Consider the following 22,473-nt stretch of genomic DNA (forward strand, 5'->3'; position numbering starts at 1 on the left):
TGTATATATTGCGGGGGTGGCGTAAATCGTGCGGCAGTTATTACGTGCCGAAGTTTCCCCCATTCTAAGTCAATGGGGTTTTTTGGCGTCGTTTTTTGCGAATTACGTCGCAATGGTAACGCGGATCGGAAAGAAAAGTAATAGCACCCCATTCCCGGCCGAGCCGCACGTTTTGATGTATATATTGCGGGGGTGGTGTAAATCGTGCGGCAGTTATTACGCGCCGAAATTTGCCAGAACATGACTTACTGACTGACTTACTTAAGTATGGCGGATTACAATAAGTGTTTTGCTATTGCATAGCAGGCACACTTAATTAATAGTTAGTAATTAGTTAGTTATTAACAGTATAGTATTATAGGTCTGGTTAGTAGTATTAACTAGAAGAGAAAATTTCTAAGAAATTTTAAGTGTGCCTGCAGCTCGCTAAGTCTGTGCAACCTTGTGTAGCGGTTGGTGTTAGCATTAGCGTTATTTCATTTGACGCAACCCGCGTGTCTGTATGACAAACGGTTCACGAGATCAAGGGTCACTTCCTGTTTGGTGAGGGGCACTTCCTGTTTGGCGAAATAGGCCCCAATTAAGGTCATGGACGATTAATGAATTAAAGCTGCAAGCAGCGATGACCAGGCCCTCGCAGCTCTACCCACGTCACAAGGCCAGCAGCCAATCAGAAACCAAACAGGAAGTCAGCCATTTCGACTAATTAGTGGCGTTTTGGAGCATTTTTGGCCATTATCACGGGTCGCACTTTAACGACAGTTTTTTGAGAAAAAATTGTTTTGTGAGAAAAAAAATTTGAGAAAAAAACTTTTTTGAGAAAAAGAAATTTTGAAAAAAAAATTGTGAGAAAAAAAAATCTTGAGAAAAAAAAATGTGAGAAAAAAAAATGTTGAGAAAAAAATAATTTTGAGAAAACAATTTTGAGAAAAACATTTTTTGAGAAAAAAATAATTTTGAGAAAAAAAAAATTGAGAAAAAATGTTTTTGAGAAAAAAAATTTGAGAAAAAAATTGAGAAAAAAAAATTTGAGAAAAAAAAATTTGAGAAAAAAAAATTTTGAGAAAAAAAAATTGAGAAAAAAAAATTGAGAAAAAAAAAATTTTGAGAAAAAAAAATTTTGAGAAAAAAAAATTTGAGAAAAAAAAATTTGAGAAAAAAAATTTTTGAGGAAAAAAAAAAATTTGAGAAAAAAAATTTGAGAAAAAAAAATTTGAGAAAAAAAAAATTTGAGAAAAAAAAAATTGAGAAAAAAAAATTGAGAAAAAAAGAAAAGGTATGACACCAGCCGCAAGTCTGTACGACAAACGGTTCATGAGTTATAGAGGCACTTCCTGTTTGGTGAAGGGCACTTCCTGTTAAAGAGGGGGCGAGGCTTAATCAATTACAGCTCATCCCTATTGGTCGGAAAAAGACCAAAGTTGTGTGAGCATTTTACATTTTAAATGACGTTGCTAGGCAAAAGTATGGCAGAGTTATGTGGCGCCAAAGTTTCTGGGTTTTTTTCGGAGACCCCCATTCAAAGTCAATGGAGTTTTTGGGCGTTGTTTTTTGCAAATTACATCGCAATCGTAAAGCGGATCGGAAAGAAAAGTAATAGCACACCATTCCCGGCCGAGCCGCACATTTTGATGTATATATTGCGGGGGTGGCGTAAATCGTGCGGCAGTTATTACGTGCCGAAATTTCCCCCATTCTAAGTCAATGGGGTTTTTGGGCGTCGTTTTTTGCGAATTACGTCGCCATGGTAACGCGGATCGGAAAGAAAAGTAATAGCACCCCATTCCCGGCCGAGCCGCACGTTTTGATGTATATATTGCGGGGGTGGTGTAAATCGTGCGGCAGTTATTACGCGCCGAAATTTGCCAGAACATGACTTACTGACTGACTTACTTAAGTATGGCGGATTACAATAAGTGTTTTGCCATTGCATTGCATGGCAGGCACACTTAATTAATAGTTAGTAATTAGTTAGTTATTAACAGTATAGTATTATAGGTCTGGTTAGTAGTATTAACTAGAAGAGAAAATTTCTAAGAAATTTTAAGTGTGCCTGCAGCTCGCTAAGTCTGTGCAACCTTGTGTAGCGGTTGGTGTTAGCATTAGCGTTATTTCATTTGACGCAACCCGCGTGTCTGTATGACAAACGGTTCACGAGATCAAGGGTCACTTCCTGTTTGGTGAGGGGCACTTCCTGTTTGGCGAAATAGGCCCCAATTAAGGTCATGGACGATTAATGAATTAAAGCTGCAAGCAGCGATGACCAGGCCCTCGCAGCTCTACCCACGTCACAAGGCCAGCAGCCAATCAGAAACCAAACAGGAAGTCAGCCATTTCGACTAATTAGTGGCGTTTTGGAGCATTTTTGGCCATTATCACGGGTCGCACTTTAACGACAGTTTTTTGAGAAAAAATTGTTTTGTGAGAAAAAAAATTTGAGAAAAAAACTTTTTTGAGAAAAAGAAATTTTGAAAAAAAAATTGTGAGAAAAAAAAATCTTGAGAAAAAAAAATGTGAGAAAAAAAAATGTTGAGAAAAAAATAATTTTGAGAAAACAATTTTGAGAAAAACATTTTTTGAAAAAAATAATTTTGAGAAAAAAAAAATTGAGAAAAAATGTTTTTGAGAAAAAAAATTTGAGAAAAAAATTGAGAAAAAAAAATTTTTGAGAAAAAAAAATTTGAGAAAAAAAAATTTTGAGAAAAAAAAATTGAGAAAAAAAAATTGAGAAAAAAAAAATTTTGAGAAAAAAAAATTTTGAGAAAAAAAAATTTGAGAAAAAAAAATTTGAGAAAAAAAATTTTTGAGGAAAAAAAAAAATTTGAGAAAAAAAATTTGAGAAAAAAAAATTTGAGAAAAAAAAAATTTGAGAAAAAAAAAATTGAGAAAAAAAAATTGAGAAAAAAAGAAAAGGTATGACACCAGCCGCAAGTCTGTACGACAAACGGTTCATGAGTTATAGAGGCACTTCCTGTTTGGTGAAGGGCACTTCCTGTTAAAGAGGGGGCGAGGCTTAATCAATTACAGCTCATCCCTATTGGTCGGAAAAAGACCAAAGTTGTGTGAGCATTTTACATTTTAAATGACGTTGCTAGGCAAAAGTATGGCAGAGTTATGTGGCGCCAAAGTTTCTGGGTTTTTTTCGGAGACCCCCATTCAAAGTCAATGGAGTTTTTGGGCGTTGTTTTTTGCAAATTACATCGCAATCGTAAAGCGGATCGGAAAGAAAAGTAATAGCACACCATTCCCGGCCGAGCCGCACATTTTGATGTATATATTGCGGGGGTGGCGTAAATCGTGCGGCAGTTATTACGTGCCGAAATTTCCCCCATTCTAAGTCAATGGGGTTTTTGGGCGTCGTTTTTTGCGAATTACGTCGCCATGGTAACGCGGATCGGAAAGAAAAGTAATAGCACCCCATTCCCGGCCGAGCCGCACGTTTTGATGTATATATTGCGGGGGTGGTGTAAATCGTGCGGCAGTTATTACGCGCCGAAATTTGCCAGAACATGACTTACTGACTGACTTACTTAAGTATGGCGGATTACAATAAGTGTTTTGCCATTGCATTGCATGGCAGGCACACTTAATTAATAGTTAGTAATTAGTTAGTTATTAACAGTATAGTATTATAGGTCTGGTTGCAACCACACTTAGTACTTGTCTAACTTTCCTCCATCCATCTTTTCCAGCCTGACACCTGTCCATCAAACACCTGACACCTGTCCATCAAACACCTGACACCTGTCCATCAAACACCTGACACCTGTCCATCAAACACCTGACACCTGTCCAGGTGTGGGCCAGGTGTGCATAAAAGGTAGAATGTGATCTACCAGTAGATCACAAAGACTGTGCAGAAAGACCACATGACATGTCACATGACATGACCACATGACATGTCCATAAATCACAAAACCCTTCTTTTTCACATCAACATTCAGTAAATTAGGGTGATTGATTGACATCAAGATGTACATTATGTACATTAGGGTGATTGATTGACATCAAGATGTACATAATGTACATTAGGGTGATTGATTGATTGACATCAAGAAGGGCCTGTCAGCTCCATTCATGACTTCTAAAGTAGGCGAGATGGGGGGCAATGCTTTGTTTTCCTAACATTACAAAGAACACAAAAACCTACCACTTCATACAGAATGGAATGAAGACTTTTTACCCCACTATTTCTTATTCTGTGTGTGTGTGTGTGTGTGTGTGTGTGTGTGTGTGTGTGTGTGTGTGTGTGTGTGTGAGAGAGAGACCAGGGGTTCATTTAGTGTTAGAGTTAGGGTTCCAACAGTACCTGTTCCATACACCAGAGTGCGTAGGTTGGGTTAGTGTTTAGGGTACAGGGTTTAGGGTACAGGGTTTAGGGTACAGGGTACAGGGTTTAGGGTACAGGGTACAGGGTTTAGGGTAGTACCTTTTCCATACACCAGAGTGCATAGGTTGGGTTAGTGTTTAGGGTACAGGGTACAGGGTTTAGGGTACAGGGTTTAGGGTACAGGGTTTAGGGTACAGGGTACAGGGTTTAGGGTACAGGGTTTAGGGTACAGGGTACAGGGTTTAGGGTAGTACCTGTTCCATACACCAGAGTGCGTAGGTTGGGTTAGGGTTTAGGGTACAGGGAACAGGGTTTAGGGTACAGGGAACAGGGTTTAGGGTACAGGGTAGAGGGCAATGTTCCCTCTAATTCTTTTTCGGTCTGAGCAAACACTTCAACCTTCTGAGCACAACTTGAGCACTGATGAGCAAATATCTCGAGTGCACGAGTGTATACTGTGTCAGTGCGTCAAGTCATGTAAAGTTATGGTTCATTCAAATTTAATTACAGAATAAGTAATAGCGGTTCGACTACTGTTAATAAACTGTAGGCTACTAGGACAGTTACATTTAAAAAGACGGGGGAAAAAGGGTTTTATATCCATTATTATTCAGTATTAGGCCTACAGACTGAAATCTACTAAATATGAGTCAAAATAACAATACATTGGCATATTGACATTGACACATCTAAAGAAGTGTCATTATTATGAATAAAATACATGTGTATAGCCCATGTGCCAAAGTGCCAATGTAAGCATGCATGCGAAAATCTGGTATAGGCCAACCATTTTCACACTCAATTTAAATTAACACTGGCTTTTGACCTTGTAGATTGCTTTCCCAAAAATTAAATCATATAATATGACCTAAGCTAGCCCATAACCTTACAGAGAGGTGGACTCTCTCCCTAACCCTAACCCAATTTATATTTTTTTTATAAAATCAACAAGTTAATTTAAAGGAGCTATAGTCAACTTTTTCTGAAAAACGGATGCTAAAATAAAAATAATGTTTTGAAAATATTTTATAAAAAAATAAGCTTCATATATGTGTTTCTATAAAATAATTACCACAAAAAGCGTAAAATAATGATAAAATAATCATTTTGGCCATTGTCAGACCGACACTTTGTTTACATTCTAGTCTATAGACTAGGATGTAAACAAAGTGTCGGCCCTACAATGAAAAAGTTGACTATAGCTCCTTTAACTCTGAGTGTGGGGTTCCATTTGTACACTCTGAGTTACATAAGGGTTTTTGTTACTGTAACTCGTCGTGAAGGTGAGATGCCAAGCTTGTCAGCTCCAGAGAAACATTGCCGTTTATATAGTTCATACCTGGAAGCTGGATGGAGGAGTAGTGTGTACTGTAGGTCTAATCTCTGCTGTGCACAGGAGGGGGACGTCTTTATGAAACTGCACATTAGCAACCATGGTCCTTTGAGCTTCTGATACGCGAAGCAAAGCACATGCGTTTGTTTTGTTTTGGTAGCCTTCCCTACACAGCCACGCTGTTGCTAACGTTAATGCACACATAGAAGATGTAACTGAGAAAGTTTTATGACGGCAATAAAACAATTTAGTCCGAAGAAGCCTCTGTTTACCACACATGCCTGCGTGCATGTGTGTGTGAGAGAGAGAGAGAGATAGAGAGAGAGGAGGGAGGGAGGCGAGCGAGAGTCGGAGAGGGAGAGAACAGGGTAGTACCTGTTCCATACACCAGAGTGCGCAGGTTGGGCGTGGCTTGTTGCTGTCGGAGAAAAGCTTCTGTTGCTTTCTGCTGGAGACCCTCTTTCCACTGTACACCCCCTGGTGGACAGACAACACATTGCATCATCATCCTACCACTTTAATAACACCAATTGCTATTGTTTGATTCCATTTTCTTTTTCCCCCGCTTACATTTTTATCCCACTATTTTGTAATCCATTTTTCCACCCAGTGCCAAATGCTGTAATCCTGGGCTCTGCTCTCCTTCTACCAACCTGGGAGTTTGATATGATTTCTATTGTTGATTCGTCTCCTTTACAACGAGGTAAAGCTCGTAAGCATCGGCCATTCATAGAATGAGCAACACAGCCAAACGTGTGGGAAGCGGCGACCAAAAACCTTTCAAAATGGCCTGTAATGTTCTGTTGGTGTTCACCTTTGTTGCTTGGAGCATTGAATGATTGCACTCTCCCACAGTAATAACCAATTTAGGCCTAGGATTATTGAATGCTTTAACTATTGAAAAATAGCAGATATACAAGCTCACAGCGCATCTGCTATTTTTGAAAAGTCGTGAAAATGTGTGAACATTTTTGAATATATGTATTTTTTAAACTCCAACCCGAACCAATGACATAGAAACAGAGGGTTTTTCAAAAAAAAAAAACCTTAAGGATTCAAAAGACACTTATAGAATGGGGTCAAAATTTCAATGTTCACAATAAAAAAAAAAAAAGCAGATCTACAAGCTCGCAGCACGGCAATCGGTGCCGCGCTGTGAGCTTGTAAATCTGCTATTTTTCTATAGTTAAAGCACAAAATAATAATACACAATACTGTGTACCCGTTCTGAATGATAAGGACAAGATAAAAACAACACATATTGGCCATTTTAACACTTTGTTCATTTTAAACTCAGTGTCAGGGAAGCCCACAACGAGAGTGAACACCAACAGAACATTACAGGAAGCCCACAACGAGAGTGAACACCAACAGAACATTACAGGAAGCCCACAACGAGAGTGAATGCCAACAGAACATTACAGGAAGCCCACAACGAGAGTGAACACCAACAGAACATTACAGGAAGCCCACAACGAGAGTGAACACCAACAGAACATTACAGGAAGCCCACAACGAGAGTGAACACCAACAGAACATTACAGGAAGCCCACAACGAGAGTGAACACCAACAGAACATTACAGGAAGCCCACAACGAGAGTGAACACCAACAGAACATTACAGGAAGCCCACAACGAGAGTGAATGCCAACAGAACATTACAGGAAGCCCACAACGAGAGTGAATGCCAACAGAACATTACAGGAAGCCCACAACGAGAGTGAACACCAACAGAACATTACAGGAAGCCCACAACGAGAGTGAATGCCAACAGAACATTACAGGAAGCCCACAACGAGAGTGAACACCAACAGAACATTACAGGAAGCCCACAACGAGAGTGAACACCAACAGAACATTACAGGAAGCCCACAACGAGAGTGAATGCCAACAAAACATTACAGGAAGCCCACAACGAGAGTGAATTCATGGTTGCAGACCAGAGCCACTGGAACTACTGAGGATTCTACAGAAAACAAACAGGACTTCGATATTTTTTGTCTTGTTGCACTTAACTCTCATCTTGTTGCACTTAACTTTCATGTTTTTTCCTAATTCAAGATCGGACATGAACTTCTCCAGACACGTCCAGCAAAGGAGCTGCCCCCCCCACATGGATTAGTATAAATTTAGCTCTTACTTGCACTCAGGATTCAAATATTATTGTTATATTTGTTATATTGGTATAGTTTAAAAAATGTGCTTCCCTGCCATACCTACTCTGCTCACCTCTCTTCGCACTAGACACCATTACACCCGGCACTGTAACACCAATAATCTAATTTACCCACCTCGCTCACCTAGTCACCACATTACAATCCAAGGCGGCCTCTGGAACTGCCACTCAGCTGCAAAGAAGAACATGCCTGAATTCATTCTAGGCCAGGCTACTTTGAATTCCCTCCAATTCCTTGCACTGACAGAAACCTGGATAACACCGAATAATACAGCTACTCCTGCTGCACTCTCTGCAGCACATACATTTACACACACGCCACGTCCCACAGATCGTACTGGGGGCGGCACAGGCATTTTAACATCTCCCAAATGGAAGATCCGTGCGTTAAACCTCTCTCACCTCTCTCTGTCCACATTTGAATATCATGCTATCTATATAATACAACCTGTACCTCTCACCATCATTGTGCTCTACCGCCCCCCAGGGACCCTTGGGGATTTTCTGGAAGAACTGGACTCTCTGATCAGCTCATTTCCGGAGGACGGAACTCCCCTGATTCTACTGGGTGATTTCAACCTACCAACTGCAGAAAAGTGTCTTCCAGTTACATCCCTACTGACGTCATTTGACTTGTCCCTGTCCCCTTCCCCTCCCACCCACAAGGCAGGGAATGTATTGGACCTTGTGTTCACCAGAGCATGCTCTTCCTCAAACCTCACTGTTACCCCTGTCAAATGCTCTGATCACTGCTTCATAACCTTCTCTCTCTCCCTCTCTTCCCTCAGATCTGTGCCTACCCACCCGTTGACCGTCACCACACGACGCAACCTGAAAACCCTGGATCCCTCCACTCTCTCCTCCTCCATTCTCTCCTCCCTCCCAAACCCGGATGTCCTTCCCACTCTCCCTTCTGACGCTCTAACATCTTCCTTTCTCTCCTCTGTCTCCTCAGCGTTTGATCGTCTCTGCCCTCTCTCGACCAGGCCAGCACGTGCAAATCCACCTCCCCCATGGCTATCTGAAACTCTCAGATCTGAGCGAACACCTCTCAGGGCGGCAGAGAGGAAGTGGCACAAGACGAAGCAACCAGAGGACCTATCTCATTTTCACACACTCCTGTCAGGTTTCTCACTCTCACTTTCCACTGCAAAATCATCATTCTACCACACAAAGATTCAATCATGTACCTCAAACCCTAGGAAACTGTTTAGCACGTTCTCAACCCTCCTCAAACCCCCCCCTCCCCCCCCTCCTTCATCCCTCTCAGCGGATGATTTTGTCGCCTACTTTGAAAAGAAGGTTGACGATATCAGTAGTTCATTCTCCCATCTCCCCCAGAATACAGTGTCTAACACACGGAATTGTATCCCCAACTTAACATGTCTGTCCTCCTTCTCCCCTCTCTCTACAGATGACGTCATAAAACTAGTGACTTCCTCTAGACCTACCACCTGTGCCCTGGATCCAATCCCTTCTCCACTCTTCCAGACGATCGCACCTGACCTACTCCCCTTCATAACCGCCATCATCAACAGTTCTGTAACCTCAGGCTGTGTCCCAGCTGCCTTCAAGGCAGCCAGAGTATCACCACTCCTCAAAAAACCAACTCTTGACCCCTCGGACGTCAAGAACTACAGACCGGTATCCCTCCTCTCATTTCTTTCAAAAACCCTTGAACGTGTGGTCTCTAACCAGCTTTCTCTCCATCTCTCACAGAACAACCTGCTGGATCCCAACCAGTCAGGTTTTAAACCAGCCCATTCTACAGAAACTGCACTCCTAGCAGTCACGGAAGCACTCCATGTTGCCCAGGCTGCCTCCCACTCTGCAGTCCTGATTCTTCTGGATCTATCAGCGGCATTCGACACAGTGAATCACCAGCTGCTCCTGGACACCCTTGCTGACCTAGGCATCACCGGGACGGCACTAAAGTGGTTCTCCTCCTACCTGTCGGACCGGACCTATCAGGTCTCATGGAAAGGTTTGCTTTCATCCCCCCGAACCCTCCAAACGGGAGTCCCCCAGGGATCCGTACTTGGCCCTCTGCTTTTCTCCCTGTACACCAAATCCCTTGGTGCTGTTATCTCTGCTCACAATCTATCCTATCACTGCTATGCTGATGACACTCAACTGTTTTTGTCCTTCCCCCCTTCTGCCACCCAGGTGGAAGAACGCATTGCTGCATGTCTGGCCGACATCTCACAGTGGATGTCAGCCCACCACCTTAAGCTGAACCCGGACAAGACGGAGCTACTCTTCTTCCCAGCTAAGTCTTGCCCCATGCAAGATCTCACTATTTCCATAGATAATGCATTTGTGACTTCAGTTCCTACTGCTAGAAACCTTGGTGTGGTCCTGGACAGCCAGCTATCATTCAAGGCACACATTGCATCAGTCACCCGGTCATGTAGGTTCACACTCTATAACATCCGTAAAATCAGACCCTTCCTCACCCAGGAGGCAGCCCAGCTCCTCATTCAGACATCTGTCATATCAAAGCTTGACTATTGTAACTCTCTCCTCACTGGTCTCCCGGCATGTGCACTTAAACCTCTCCAACTGATCCAAAATGCCGCGGCACGACTGGTCTTCAACCAGCCTAAGTTCTCACATGTCTCTCCCCTTCTCCGCAGCCTCCACTGGCTCCCGGTTGCGGCCCGCACTGAATACAAAACACTGATGCTGACCTTCAAAGCAGCCAAAGGTATGGCTCCTCCATACCTCCAGAAGCTGATCAACCCCTACACCCCCACCCGGTCACTTAGATCAGCCAACACAGGGATGCTGACAGAACCCTCGCTCAAAACTCCAGGGCAAAAATCCACTCGTCCGAGACAGTTTGCCCTCCTGGCCCCCAAGTTGTGGAATAAACTCCCTGTCGCACTTAGAACAACGGACTCACTCGCTAGCTTTCGCCGTGGACTGAAGACTCACCTTTTCAGACTCCACCTAAACCCTTAGCACTACAGAAAAAGAATCAATGAATACATGAAGCTAGTTAGCATTTGTTTTTGTTTTTTAGGTTTTTTCAGAACTTTGATTATATTGTGTTTTTTCTAGATAGATATCCATTTGCATTTGTTATATTGTTGATGATGTACTGACATATTATCTTGTTTATTATTGTGATGTTATCTGCTTATTGTAAGTCGCTTTGGATTAAAAGCGTCTGCTAAATGCCTAAACTGTAAACTGTAAACTGTAATGCCAACAGAACATTACAGGAAGCCCACAACGAGAGTGAACACCAACAGAACATTACAGGAAGCCCACAACGAGAGTGAACACCAACAGAACATTACAGGAAGCCCACAACGAGAGTGAATGCCAACAGAACATTACAGGAAGCCCACAACGAGAGTGAACACCAACAGAACATTACAGGAAGCCCACAACGAGAGTGAATGCCAACAGAACATTACAGGAAGCCCACAACGAGAGTGAATGCCAACAGAACATTACAGGCCAGTTTGGCACATTCTTTGGTCAGCGCTGCCCACACGTTTGGCTGTGTAGATCATTCTATGAATGCCCGACGCTTACAAGCTGTACCTCGTTGTAAAGGTGACAAATCAACGATAAAAATTAAATAAAACACAATATCAATTGGTTTTATTAACTCATTTATTATCGAAACTGGGCTTTTTTCTCTTGATTCCATGGCATCTACCGGTATGTGCAACTTCTACGATTTTATTCTGTAGTTTTTCAAAGGTTAGTGAAAAAACTTGAAATAATAAATAAACAAATGGCAGTAAATGAGTTAAAGTAGGGTAAGTATTTCATTTAATTCATGTTCTGATAGTTTACTGTCAGAACCGTCCGGGTAACGCCTGACACTGTGGTTCCCCTGACACATCACTATGACATCACAGGTGACATCACAGTGATGTCAGATACTCAGAGCATGGATAACGCCTGACACTGTGGTTCCCCTGACACATCACTATGACATCACAGGTGACATCACAGTGATGTCAGATACTCAGAGAAGGGATATCCATATATGGGCATAAACAGGTGACATCACCGTTGTGTGGCTGGTTCAGATAGGGTTCTCCATGTATGGGCACCAATAAGACTCCCTAATCGGGAGATAAGCGCCCGTCAGGTCGCAGCATGATTTTAGGCCAAAATGTGTCCAAAAATATGTTTGAAAAAATCGGCCTGATGGTGGCGCTATATGGGACAGATCCATGTTGATGACATGAGTGTAGAGCAAGTGTGTACCGATTTGTGTGATTTTAGGGCAAAATTTGTAGGAGCAGTGTCCAAAAATGTGTTGTAAAAAAACGGCCTGAAGATCCATGGTGATGAGATGAGTGTAGACATACTGTGTACCGATTTGTGTGATTTTAGGGCAAAATTGTAGGCGCAGTGTCCAAGAATGTGTTTCGCAAGAATCGGCCTCACATTGGCGCTAGAAGAGGAACACGTGAGAATTGATGGGTTAGGATTGTGGTTTGGCAGGCAAGGAGTGTGGGTGTGCAAAATTTGGCATGGATCGGGGCAACGGTTGTCGAGATATGAGCAGGGCAAAGGTGTGACGTGTGACAGACTGACAGACAGACAGACAGCTGGTCGAGGTTTTGATAGTAACTGCGACCTGACGGTCGCAAATAAAAGGGTATGTATTGTATGTTGTGATGTCATGGGAACCACTCTAACAGAATCCCTTTCATGCCCATATATGGAGATCCCTGATGTCATCAATATTACACCCATATCTAACAGGACATCATATGGGAATGCCCATATATGGAGGAAGACAGCCCATATCTGTGTGGCTGGTTCAGACAGGGATCTCCATGTCTGGGCATAAAAGGGATTGTATGTATAGTGTAGAGTGTTTATCTTTTCTCCTGTGAGAAGAAAAAAGCACTTTCAAAAACTGTTGGGTGACAGGTTTTCCTCCAATCAGCATAGAGTGGGGCTTTCCTCCAATCATGGTGGAGTGGGGGCGGGCCACCCCCAAAATGACCTTTTTCCTAACCTAGGGTGCGTTTGGAAATGTGCACTCAACGCTGGTGTGCCATGTTCGTTTATTCGGTGCGCTTGGTGCGTTGTCGTTCGGAAATCCAGTGCGCGGCGCACCGGTGTGCTGAGTGCACGCACTGAACGACTCTACTCAGAAGTTGGGGTTTGACGGTGTGGTGTTCTGATTGGTTGGTTTTCATGGCCGTGTCTCGCACTTGATAAACTCGAAATGATAACAAAATGCACCATTTGCTGCTTTATTGCTCCTTTGGGCTTTATTGTTACACACGCATCAACATGTAAACTAACAGCAGGAAGGCCAATGTTATGAATTAAATTACCTATCAATAGCAACGTTATGTTAGCAACTGCTGCTTTTAAGAAAGTTGTCAGACTGAAAAAGCGCACAGCTGCCTCTTAACTGGTGGTTGGTAAATAAGTCACACTGAATGCACTCTCAACGTCACCGCCCACTGCACTCACTACACTGAGCAGTGAGCACACACCCTTCCCAACGCAGCCCTAGTTTCCTAATCTTTAGTGCAGTGTTTCTCAACCACTGGTCCTGGGGACCTTTGGTGTGCCCCTGAGAAGGGTCAAGTGTGCCCCTTGAAACTGCTTGAAAGCCAGTATTGTATTTATAATTTTAAAAATGATTTAAACTAGTGAAAACAGCCGATCTACAAGCACACAACGCCTCGCGGTGCAAGACGTTGTGTGCTTGTAGATCTGCTGTTTTCACTACTGTTGTGCGACGGACTTGTATGATGAAACAGGGCTTTACTTTGCCAAGAAATTTACACATTTGAAACTTGGAGATACGAGGTTTCTTCCCGACAGTGACGATATTTACACCCCTGTATTATGTTGGTGTGACCATGGATTCTTGGGACATGAAAAGTGTGCCCATGCAGAAAAAAGGTTTAGTGAGTCGTTTATCTCTCAAATACCTGGAACGCGCCCGAGTCGCGTTAGATTTGATCCACTTTAACCATTATTTTATGCTTTAACTTTAGAAAAATAGGGTTAGGGACTTAGGGTTAGGGTTAGGCCTAACAAAAGAAATCTTTGGTTTCCGGTTGGCCACCGACCCTATTAAATACGTGCGACCCAGATGATTTTATTGGCATTTGGAGTGAAAAAAAAAAAAAAATCCGACCGAGTCGATCAAAAACGTCTTACAAAAAATATATTTGGTGCGACCACATAGCCCTACACGGGCTACACTACGAAGGGCGCACACTCTGAATTGGGAAGCGGCTCTTGTATTCCTCCAAACACACACACACAAGCGCACACACAATCGGGGGACAACTGCCACTCAGTCAGTCAGTCAACAACAACAGCGATGCTAGCAAAATTAGCAGCCCATCCACCAGTACAGCTGAGCCCTGCACAGCCACAGAGAGACGTGAGATGGAGTCGAAACATTTATGACAGCGTGGCATTCATCTGAAAGACTGTACGGCAACAGCAACAGTGCTTGCGGACCCCCGCGTGTCTCTCTGGGTTATGGTGCGACTGCGGGCTCAGCTCTCTGTCGCTCGCCGAGCTGTGTTATTTTGTCAAATCTAAGGTGGCAAATCTAACACTTCCGGTAGCCGATCTTTTCAGAATAAGATATGTTGCGCTAGCCGCAATAAGACTTCCAGGCGGTGGTCTTTTTCGTAATGCAATAATACTTCCAGACGGTGGTCGACTTCTTAAAGGGCCTACACCATGCTTTTAAAACTATATTTTGTGTATAAATATATGCTCAAAATTGAGTCTTAGACAGGTTTTAACCCTCAACAAACACTCTGACCATTCTTTTTGTTTGTTCTAGCTCTACTATAATGAGGCTCTCCAGCTGCAATACCAAAACGGCCTCTGTTTGCTCAGGGGCGCATCTAGTGGGGTTTTTCCACCCCTCCCCCCTCCCCTCCTCTTCACTCCTCCCCGGACCCCACGTTGACAACAAATAATGTTAACACTTATGTTGCTATGATTTTTTCTCTTCAATGTCTCGCGTTGCCATGGTTACCATAGACTTCCATGTAATTGTGCAAGTGTGTAAAAAGTGCACGCCCATGCCTAGATGATGCACCACGTGTGTAGATGCTGTTCACAGCTTTCAAACAAAAAAATCCGCTTGGAAATCCGTTCAGGCATTCATGATTTATCAGCCATTATGTTTTCTTCAGATGTAAACAAACATGGCTGCCATGTTTGAAAGAATGGGTTGGTATGGGGGTTAAACATGCAATTTCGCGATCGCGATCATGCCTAATACATTTCTGGAGGTCCAAAAAAAGTTTTTGAAAAAAAATTTTTTGAATTTTTTTTTTTTTTTTTTTTTTCAAAAACGGCCCAAACTCGGGAAACTCGGGGTTGGCACAGCACTAGTACCAATACAAACTCGGGAAACTCGGGGTTGGCACCACATGTGTTAATATTGGGCCAATACAAAAATAGGATAATGTTGCAGCTCTGATTATAGCCTACTGTAGGCCTATGTTGTATGTTATAGGCCTACTGTCAAATGACACAGGGCGACCGTTGCTAGACCAGACATTACAGAAAGTTAATCTACATTAGACAATCAACCCCACCTGCATTGTATTTATGTATAAAAAAAAAGTAAAAAAAAAAAAAAAAATGTTTTGAAAAAAAATGTTTGAGAAAAGAAAATGAGAAAAAAAAATAAGTTTTTTGGAAAGAAAAAGTTTTTTGAAAAAGAAAAGTTTTTGAAAAAAAAGTTTTTGAAAAAAAGTTTTTGAAAAAAAAGTTTTTGAAAAAAAAAGTTTTTGAAAAAAAAAATTCTTTGAAAAATTTTTTTTTTTGAAAAAAACATTTTTGAAAAAAAATAAAAAAAAAAAATGTTTTTTTTTTTACTCTGAAAAAAAAAACGGGAAACGCGTGTGACGTCACATGCGTCAACTCTCAGAACAGCACTGTTCTGAGAACCCGTGGAAAGCTTTTCATCTCTTTCTTCCCAAAACCAGAGAAAGACACAATGGTCAGAAATAGGACTTTGTGAGGATAGAAGGTGCCAGTGGGACCCCAAAAAAAGGTTTTAAAATAGAAAAAGTGAAAATTCATGGTGTAGGTCCTTTAATCTCTTCAGAATAAGAGTATCGCTGAAGACATTGAAATATGATTTCATTTGTCATAATTCATTAAAACTGTAATTAAACATTCAAATTCAATTACAAAATTATGTTTTAAATGATTCATTAAAACTGTAAATTAAACATTAAAATAAAAAAATAAATAAAAAAAACTACCTACCCATCCTTCCCATGAGGAAATAAAATAAAATTCCTTGCTACCCATCATGCCCACAAAAAAATAAAAATAAAAATAAAATAAAATAAATTCCCTACCTACTCAGCCCTAAAATTACAGCCAACCGGAACCCAATGTTTTATTTTGTTAGGCCTTAGGGTTAGGGTATACAAGCAGATATACAAGCTCACAGCGCGGCACCGAGTGCAGCGCTGCGAGCTTGTAGATCTGCTATTTTTCAATGGTTAAAGCAGTCAATAATCCTAGGCCTAAATGGATTATTTACCTTCAGCGTCTTGTGATGTCATCATGTCTTCATCTCCTGACTCCTCCTCCTCCTCGATACCCTCGTCATCTTCATCCTCCTCATCTTCATCCTCCTCCTCTTCATCACTCCTCTCCAGCTCGTCTTCACTGTCAGCGAAGGCAGGGAGCTCCACCATTGGCTCCTCCCCTAGCCCCGCCCCCAGCTTGTGTTTCTTAGTGGGCGGGGCCTCTTGGATCAGCTCCGCCTCCTCACCTTCATCACCTTCATCCCCCTCTTCGTCTTCATCACCCTCCTCTTCCTCCTACAGTTTACAGTTCAGGCATTTAGCAGACGCTTTTAATCCAAAGGGACTTACAATAAGCAGGTAAAAACATCACAATAATAAACAAGATAACATGTCAGTTCATCAACAGCACTATAACAAATGCAAATGAATATCTATCTAGGAAACAATATAATCAGTCAAGGAAATAAAAGCACTAAAAAAACTAAAAACAAGTGCCAACTAGCTTCATGTATGGTCATTGAGTGTTTCAGTAGTGCTAAGGGTTTAGGTGGAGTCTGAAAAAGTGAGTCTTCAGTCCACGGCGAAAGCTAGCGAGTGAGTCCGTTGTTCTAAGTGCGACAGGGAGTTTATTCCACATCTTGGGGGCCAGGAGGGCAAACTGTCTCGGATGAGTGGATTTTAGCTCCTAGAGCAGGGGTGGGCAACTCTGATGATGGTGAGGTCACTATATTTCCACCTTCACTCCAGAGGGTCACTATATTTCCACCTTCACTCCAGAGGACCACTATATTTACACCTTCACTCCAGAGGGTCACTATATTTCCACCTTCACTCCAGAGGACCACTATATTTCTACCTTCACTCCAGAGGACCACTATATTTACACCTTCACTCCAGAGGGCCACTATATTTCCACCTTCACTCCAGAGGGTCACTATATTTCCACCTTCACTCTAGAGGGTCACTATATTTCCACCTTCACTCCAGAGGGTCACTATATTTCCACCTTCACTCCAGAGGACCACTATATTTACACCTTCACTCCAGAGGGCCACTATATTTCTACCTTCACTCCAAAGGACCACTATATTTACACCTTCACTCCAGAGGGCCACTATATTTCTACCTTCACTCCAGAGGACCACTATATTTACACCTTCACTCCAGAGGACCACTATATTTCCACCTTCACTCCAGAGGGTCACTATATTTCCACCTTCACTCCAGAGGGTCACTATATTTCCACCTTCACTCCAGAGGACCACTATATTTACACCTTCACTCCAGAGGGCCACTATATTTCTACCTTCACTCCAGAGGACCACTATATTTACACCTTCACTCCAGAGGGCCACTATATTTCCACCTTCACTCCAGAGGGCCACTATATTTCTACCTTCACTCCAGAGGTCCACTATATTTCCACCTTCACTCCAGAGGGTCACTATATTTACACCTTCACTCCAGAGGGCCACTATATTTCCACCTTCACTCCAGAGGGCCACTATATTTCCACCTTCACTCCAGAGGTCCACTATATTTCCACCTTCACTCCAGAGGACCACTATATTTCCACCTTCACTCCAGAGGTCCACTATATTTCCACCTTCACTCCAGAGGACCACTATATTTCCACCTTCACTCCAGAGGTCCACTATATTTCCACCTTCACTCCAGAGGTCCACTATATTTCCAACTTCACTCCAGAGGACCACTATATTTCCACCTTCACTCCAGAGGGCCACTATATTTCCACCTTCACTCCAGAGGACCACTATATTTCCACCTTCACTCCAGAGGGCCACTATATTTCCACCTTCACTCCAGAGGGCCACTATATTTCCACCTTCACTCCAGAGGGCCACTATATTTCCACCTTCACTCTAGAGGGTCACTATATTTCCACCTTCACTCCAGAGGACCACTATATTTCCACCTTCACTCCAGAGGACCACTATATTTCCACCTTCACTCCAGAGGGTCACTATATTTCCACCTTCACTCCAGAGGACCACTATATTTCCACCTTCACTCCAGAGGGCCACTATATTTCCACCTTCACTCCAGAGGGTCACTATATTTCCACCTTCACTCCAGAGGGTCACTATATTTCCACCTTCACTCCAGAGGGTCACTATATTTCCACCTTCACTCCAGAGGGTCACTATATTTCCACCTTCACTCCAGAGGGCCACTATATTTCCACCTTCACTCCAGAGGGCCACTATATTTCCACCTTCACTCCAGAGGACCACTATATTTCCACCTTCACTCCAGAGGGCCACTATATTTCCACCTTCACTCCAGAGGGCCACTATATTTACACCTTCACTCCAGAGGACCACTATATTTCCACCTTCACTCCAGAGGGCCACATTGCATATTGCTATGTCCTACTTTGTCATTCTAGTATCTCATTCAAAAGAAGCAAAAAATAGCAGATCTACAAGCTCAAAACGCATCGCAGCGTGTTCGGCTATTTTTTGCTCCTTTTGAATTGGAATCCTAAATTATTTTTTGTTATTTTTGAATTGGAATCCTGAAATGTAACATTTTGATTTAATTTCAAATGCATTTAGTTATATAGCCATGTTAACTTTATGAACCTAAATACAAATACATTGGACATAAAAAAATACATTTTAATTCTACTATACTAGTCATTAAGCTACTAATATAGACTGATGAAATTAAAGCAGGTCATGTTTGGAATTGCAACAGCTGAAATCAATAATATATCAGTATTCCGGTATGAACCTGAGGGCCGCATTAAGCGAAGGTGGAGGCCGCATGTGGCCCCCGGGCCGCCAGTTGACCATGTATGATCTAGGGCAGGGTTCCCCAATAGGCGGCCCGTGGGCCATTTGCGGCCCACGGGGGGGCTACTGTCAGGCCCCCACCAACCCCAGTAATAATGGTGGTATAAGAGCAGCAACAACACTAGTATATCGCCATTGTAGGGTGGAAAACCCGTATCTCAAAATGTGTACGTTCTTTCGCAAAGTAAAGCTCTGCTTCATCATACAAGGCTGTCGCACAAAAGTAGTGAAAACAGCAGATCTACAAGGACACAACGCCTCGCGGTGTGAGGCGTTGTGTGCTTGTAGATCGGCTGTTTTCACTAGTTTAAATCATTTTTAAAATGATAAATGCAAAACGAACGGTTTTGGACATACAAGATTTTCACCCGACGACGACGATATCTGAACTGTCGCTGGAGTAGCGGGAACGCCACCGTCGCCCCCTGCAATGCTGTGGCCCTCGGCTTGGTACCCTAGACATGATTCAATGTTGTGGCCCTCGGCTTGGTACCCTAGACATGATTCAATGTTGTGGCCCTCGGCTTGGTACCCTAGACATGATTCAATGTTGTGGCCCTCGGCTTGGTACCCTAGACATGATTCAATGTTGTGGCCCTCGGCTTGGTACCCTAGACATGATTCAATGTTGTGGCCCTCGGCTTGGTACCCTAGACATGATTCAATGTTGTGGCCCTCGGCTTGGTACCCTAGACATGATTCAATGTTGTGGCCCTCGGCTTGGTACCCTAGACATGATTCAATGTTGTGGCCCTCGGCTTGGTACCCTAGACATGATTCAATGTTGTGGCCCTCGGCTTGGTACCCTAGACACAGTGGCGAATTTTCAGGACCTTCAGGGTATTCAGAGAAGACCCAGGGATCCTCAGAAGAAAGAAAATAATATTTTTATTTTTAAATAAAAAATATATTTTTATTTTTTATTATTTTTATTAAAATAATTACAATTATTTGTGTTGGTAATCTGTTAAACTGCACTGTTTCGCTCGCTATACTCGTTGTAGTTGTTTCTTCCCCAAGTTCTGTGCATAGGGAGTGCTTGTGTGCTGGGAAAAATAACAGCCAATGAGAGATTTTTTCTACTGAGTCTCTGCGCAGATTACTCTCACTCGCAGTACTTCTAGAATTCCCTGAGCCAGTTCCCCATAATACAAGCCTTGGTGTGGATTGACAGTTTGATCAACCAATCATATTTTGAGGGCTCTGGTCAAGGGTATACGGAACACCCACGTTCAACCACCAATCAAAATGAGTCAAGTGACTACTGGCCAATCACAACACAGCTTTTCCGGGACTTGGAGTGGAACAACAAGCATGTTTCACACTCACTATGCACAACACGTGAAACTTGTAAAGTAAACAGACGCGACATGGCTGCAGCTGGAGTGAACGCTGTGGATTTATTATTATCGTTGCCTTTTTCAAGAAGACTGTTTTATGAAAAGATGGACAGAACTTAAAAGGAATGATAGCTTTATGAACCCATCTTTGAGAAATTCACCCAAAAGGACAGGAGGATGTTTTTCTTTTCTATTCTTCAAGTGAACAACTTCATTGGTGAGAGAAACTGAATTAATTTATATTGCTGGATATGCCGCTGTGCATTTAATTTCCATTGATTGATCATTGAAGAATGTATTAGAAGTTTGCAATTGGAAAAGGTACAGTTTCATGACTCACTGGTCAGCTAAAAGGAGATCCTAGTAAACCTTACAGCTTATTTACACAGGAACCACTTTATGTATCTCATATAACATTGAAAGACAGATTGATACACTTAGGCCTGTTTTTGTCTATTTAATGTGGGTCTTTCTTGACGTGGTCTTTCTTTGCATTGATAGCTGGTGTTGTTACATGATGGTGGACAGTGCGTTTTGCTTTGTAAAGCGCGCTATGTTAAATGGACGTTTCGATTGGTTGCGCTGGTTGTGTCTTGTGTGGCTCTGTCTGTCAGCAGCGCACATCTATTTAATCCTTATATTGGCATTGGTTTGGAGTATGTGTGTAGTGCTAATTAGGTTAAGCCTACCCAGCGTGCTTGCCTTGTACACAGTCTGCTGTTCATTGTTAACCAGTTTTGTAAAAGAAAAAGAAGAATGAAAAAGGCATACAATTTGCGCGCATGTGCACGCGCGGGGGGGGGGGGGGGGGGGGGGGGGGGGGGGGCGGTGGTGCGTCCCCGAAGGTCCGGTCCCTTGGGGCACGCATCGCCACTGCCTAGACATGATTCAATGTTGTGGCCCTCGGCTTGGTACCCTAGACATGATTCAATGTTGTGGCCCTCGGCTTGGTACCCTAGATATAATTCAATGTTGTGGCCCTCGGCTTGGTACCCTAGACATGATTCAATGTTGTGGCCCTCGGCTTGGTACCCTAGACATGATTCAATGTTGTGGCCCTCGGCTTGGTACCCTAGACATAATTCAATGTTGTGGCCCTCGGCTTGGTACCCTAGACATGATTCAATGTTGTGGCCCTCGGCTTGGTACCCTAGACATAATTCAATGTTGTGGCCCTCGGCTTGGTACCCTAGACATAATTCAATGTTGTGGCCCTCGGCTTGGTACCCTAGACATGATTCAATGTTGTGGCCATCGGCTTGGTACCCTAGACATAATTCAATGTTGTGGCCCTCGGCTTGGTACCCTAGACATGATTCAATGTTGTGGCCCTCGGCTTGGTACCCTAGACATGATTCAATGTTGTGGCCCTTGGCTTGGTACCCTAGACATGATTCAATGTTGTGGCCCTCGGCTTGGTACCCTAGACATGATGCAATGTTGTGGCCCTCGGCTTGGTACCCTAGACATAATTCAATGTTGTGGCCCTCGGCTTGGTACCCTAGACATGATTCAATGTTGTGGCCCTCGGCTTGGTACCCTAGACATGATTCGGCCCTTGGGGAAAACTAATTGGGGAACCCTGTTCTAGGGGAACAGCAACACTTAACTCATTGACTGAAGCATTCTAAAGACTCTCACAGGACTGTCCTAGAATCTAACTCATGGGTCTTCAACGTTTTCAGGCCAAGGACCCCTTAGCTGAGAGAGAGATGAAACAGGGACCCCCCAGATTCCATATCTGGGGGGTTATGGCCAACTCTGGCTCATTTACATTGATGTGAAAACTGACATGTTGATTAATGTGCTTTGTCCCTGGCAAATAAATAAATAAATAAATATAGTTTCATTGTTGTTTTATGTTTTGACAGCACAATCATCAGTGTATTTTGGATTCATGTCAATTTGTGTTTTCAGATATTTAACCACTTAGTCTGCTCCTTTTCCCCTCTA

General features: G+C 42.8%; 2 protein-coding genes across 2 annotated transcripts in view; one reads left to right on the plus strand and one right to left on the minus strand.

Moving 5' to 3' along the window:
* The window catches only part of bms1 (BMS1 ribosome biogenesis factor), a 77,298-nt gene that overhangs the window by 32,993 nt on the left and 21,832 nt on the right, over positions 1-22,473 (minus strand). Inside the window, exons 11-12 of the mRNA XM_080748050.1 lie at positions 16,373-16,655; positions 6,039-6,140 (exon numbers count right to left, since the gene is read on the minus strand). Of these exons, the coding sequence (XP_080604176.1) occupies positions 6,039-6,140; positions 16,373-16,655 (385 nt within the window). The remainder of the gene's footprint in view (positions 1-6,038; positions 6,141-16,372; positions 16,656-22,473) is intronic.
* LOC308303621 (uncharacterized protein) lies at positions 7,703-10,188 on the plus strand. The gene is made up of 2 exons (XM_080748051.1): positions 7,703-9,823; positions 10,006-10,188. The coding sequence occupies exons 1-2, from the start codon at positions 7,861-7,863 to the stop codon at positions 10,068-10,070; spliced, it is 2,028 nt and encodes a 675-aa protein (XP_080604177.1). The 5' UTR covers positions 7,703-7,860; the 3' UTR covers positions 10,071-10,188.

Source organism: Nannobrachium achirus (assembly GCF_963921795.1).
Source record: "Nannobrachium achirus genome assembly, chromosome: 18".
NCBI classification, from domain to species: Eukaryota; Metazoa; Chordata; class Actinopteri; order Myctophiformes; family Myctophidae; genus Nannobrachium; species Nannobrachium achirus.

Coding starts and splice junctions, on each gene's coding strand:
- LOC308303621 (XM_080748051.1), top strand. CDS start 7,861: ATGTGCTTCCCTGCCATACCTACTCTGCTCACCTCTCTTCGCACTAGA. Junction 9,824..10,005: donor CTATCAGGTCTCATGGAAAG/GTTTGCTTTCAT, acceptor TCTGCCACCCAG/GTGGAAGAACGCATTGCTGC.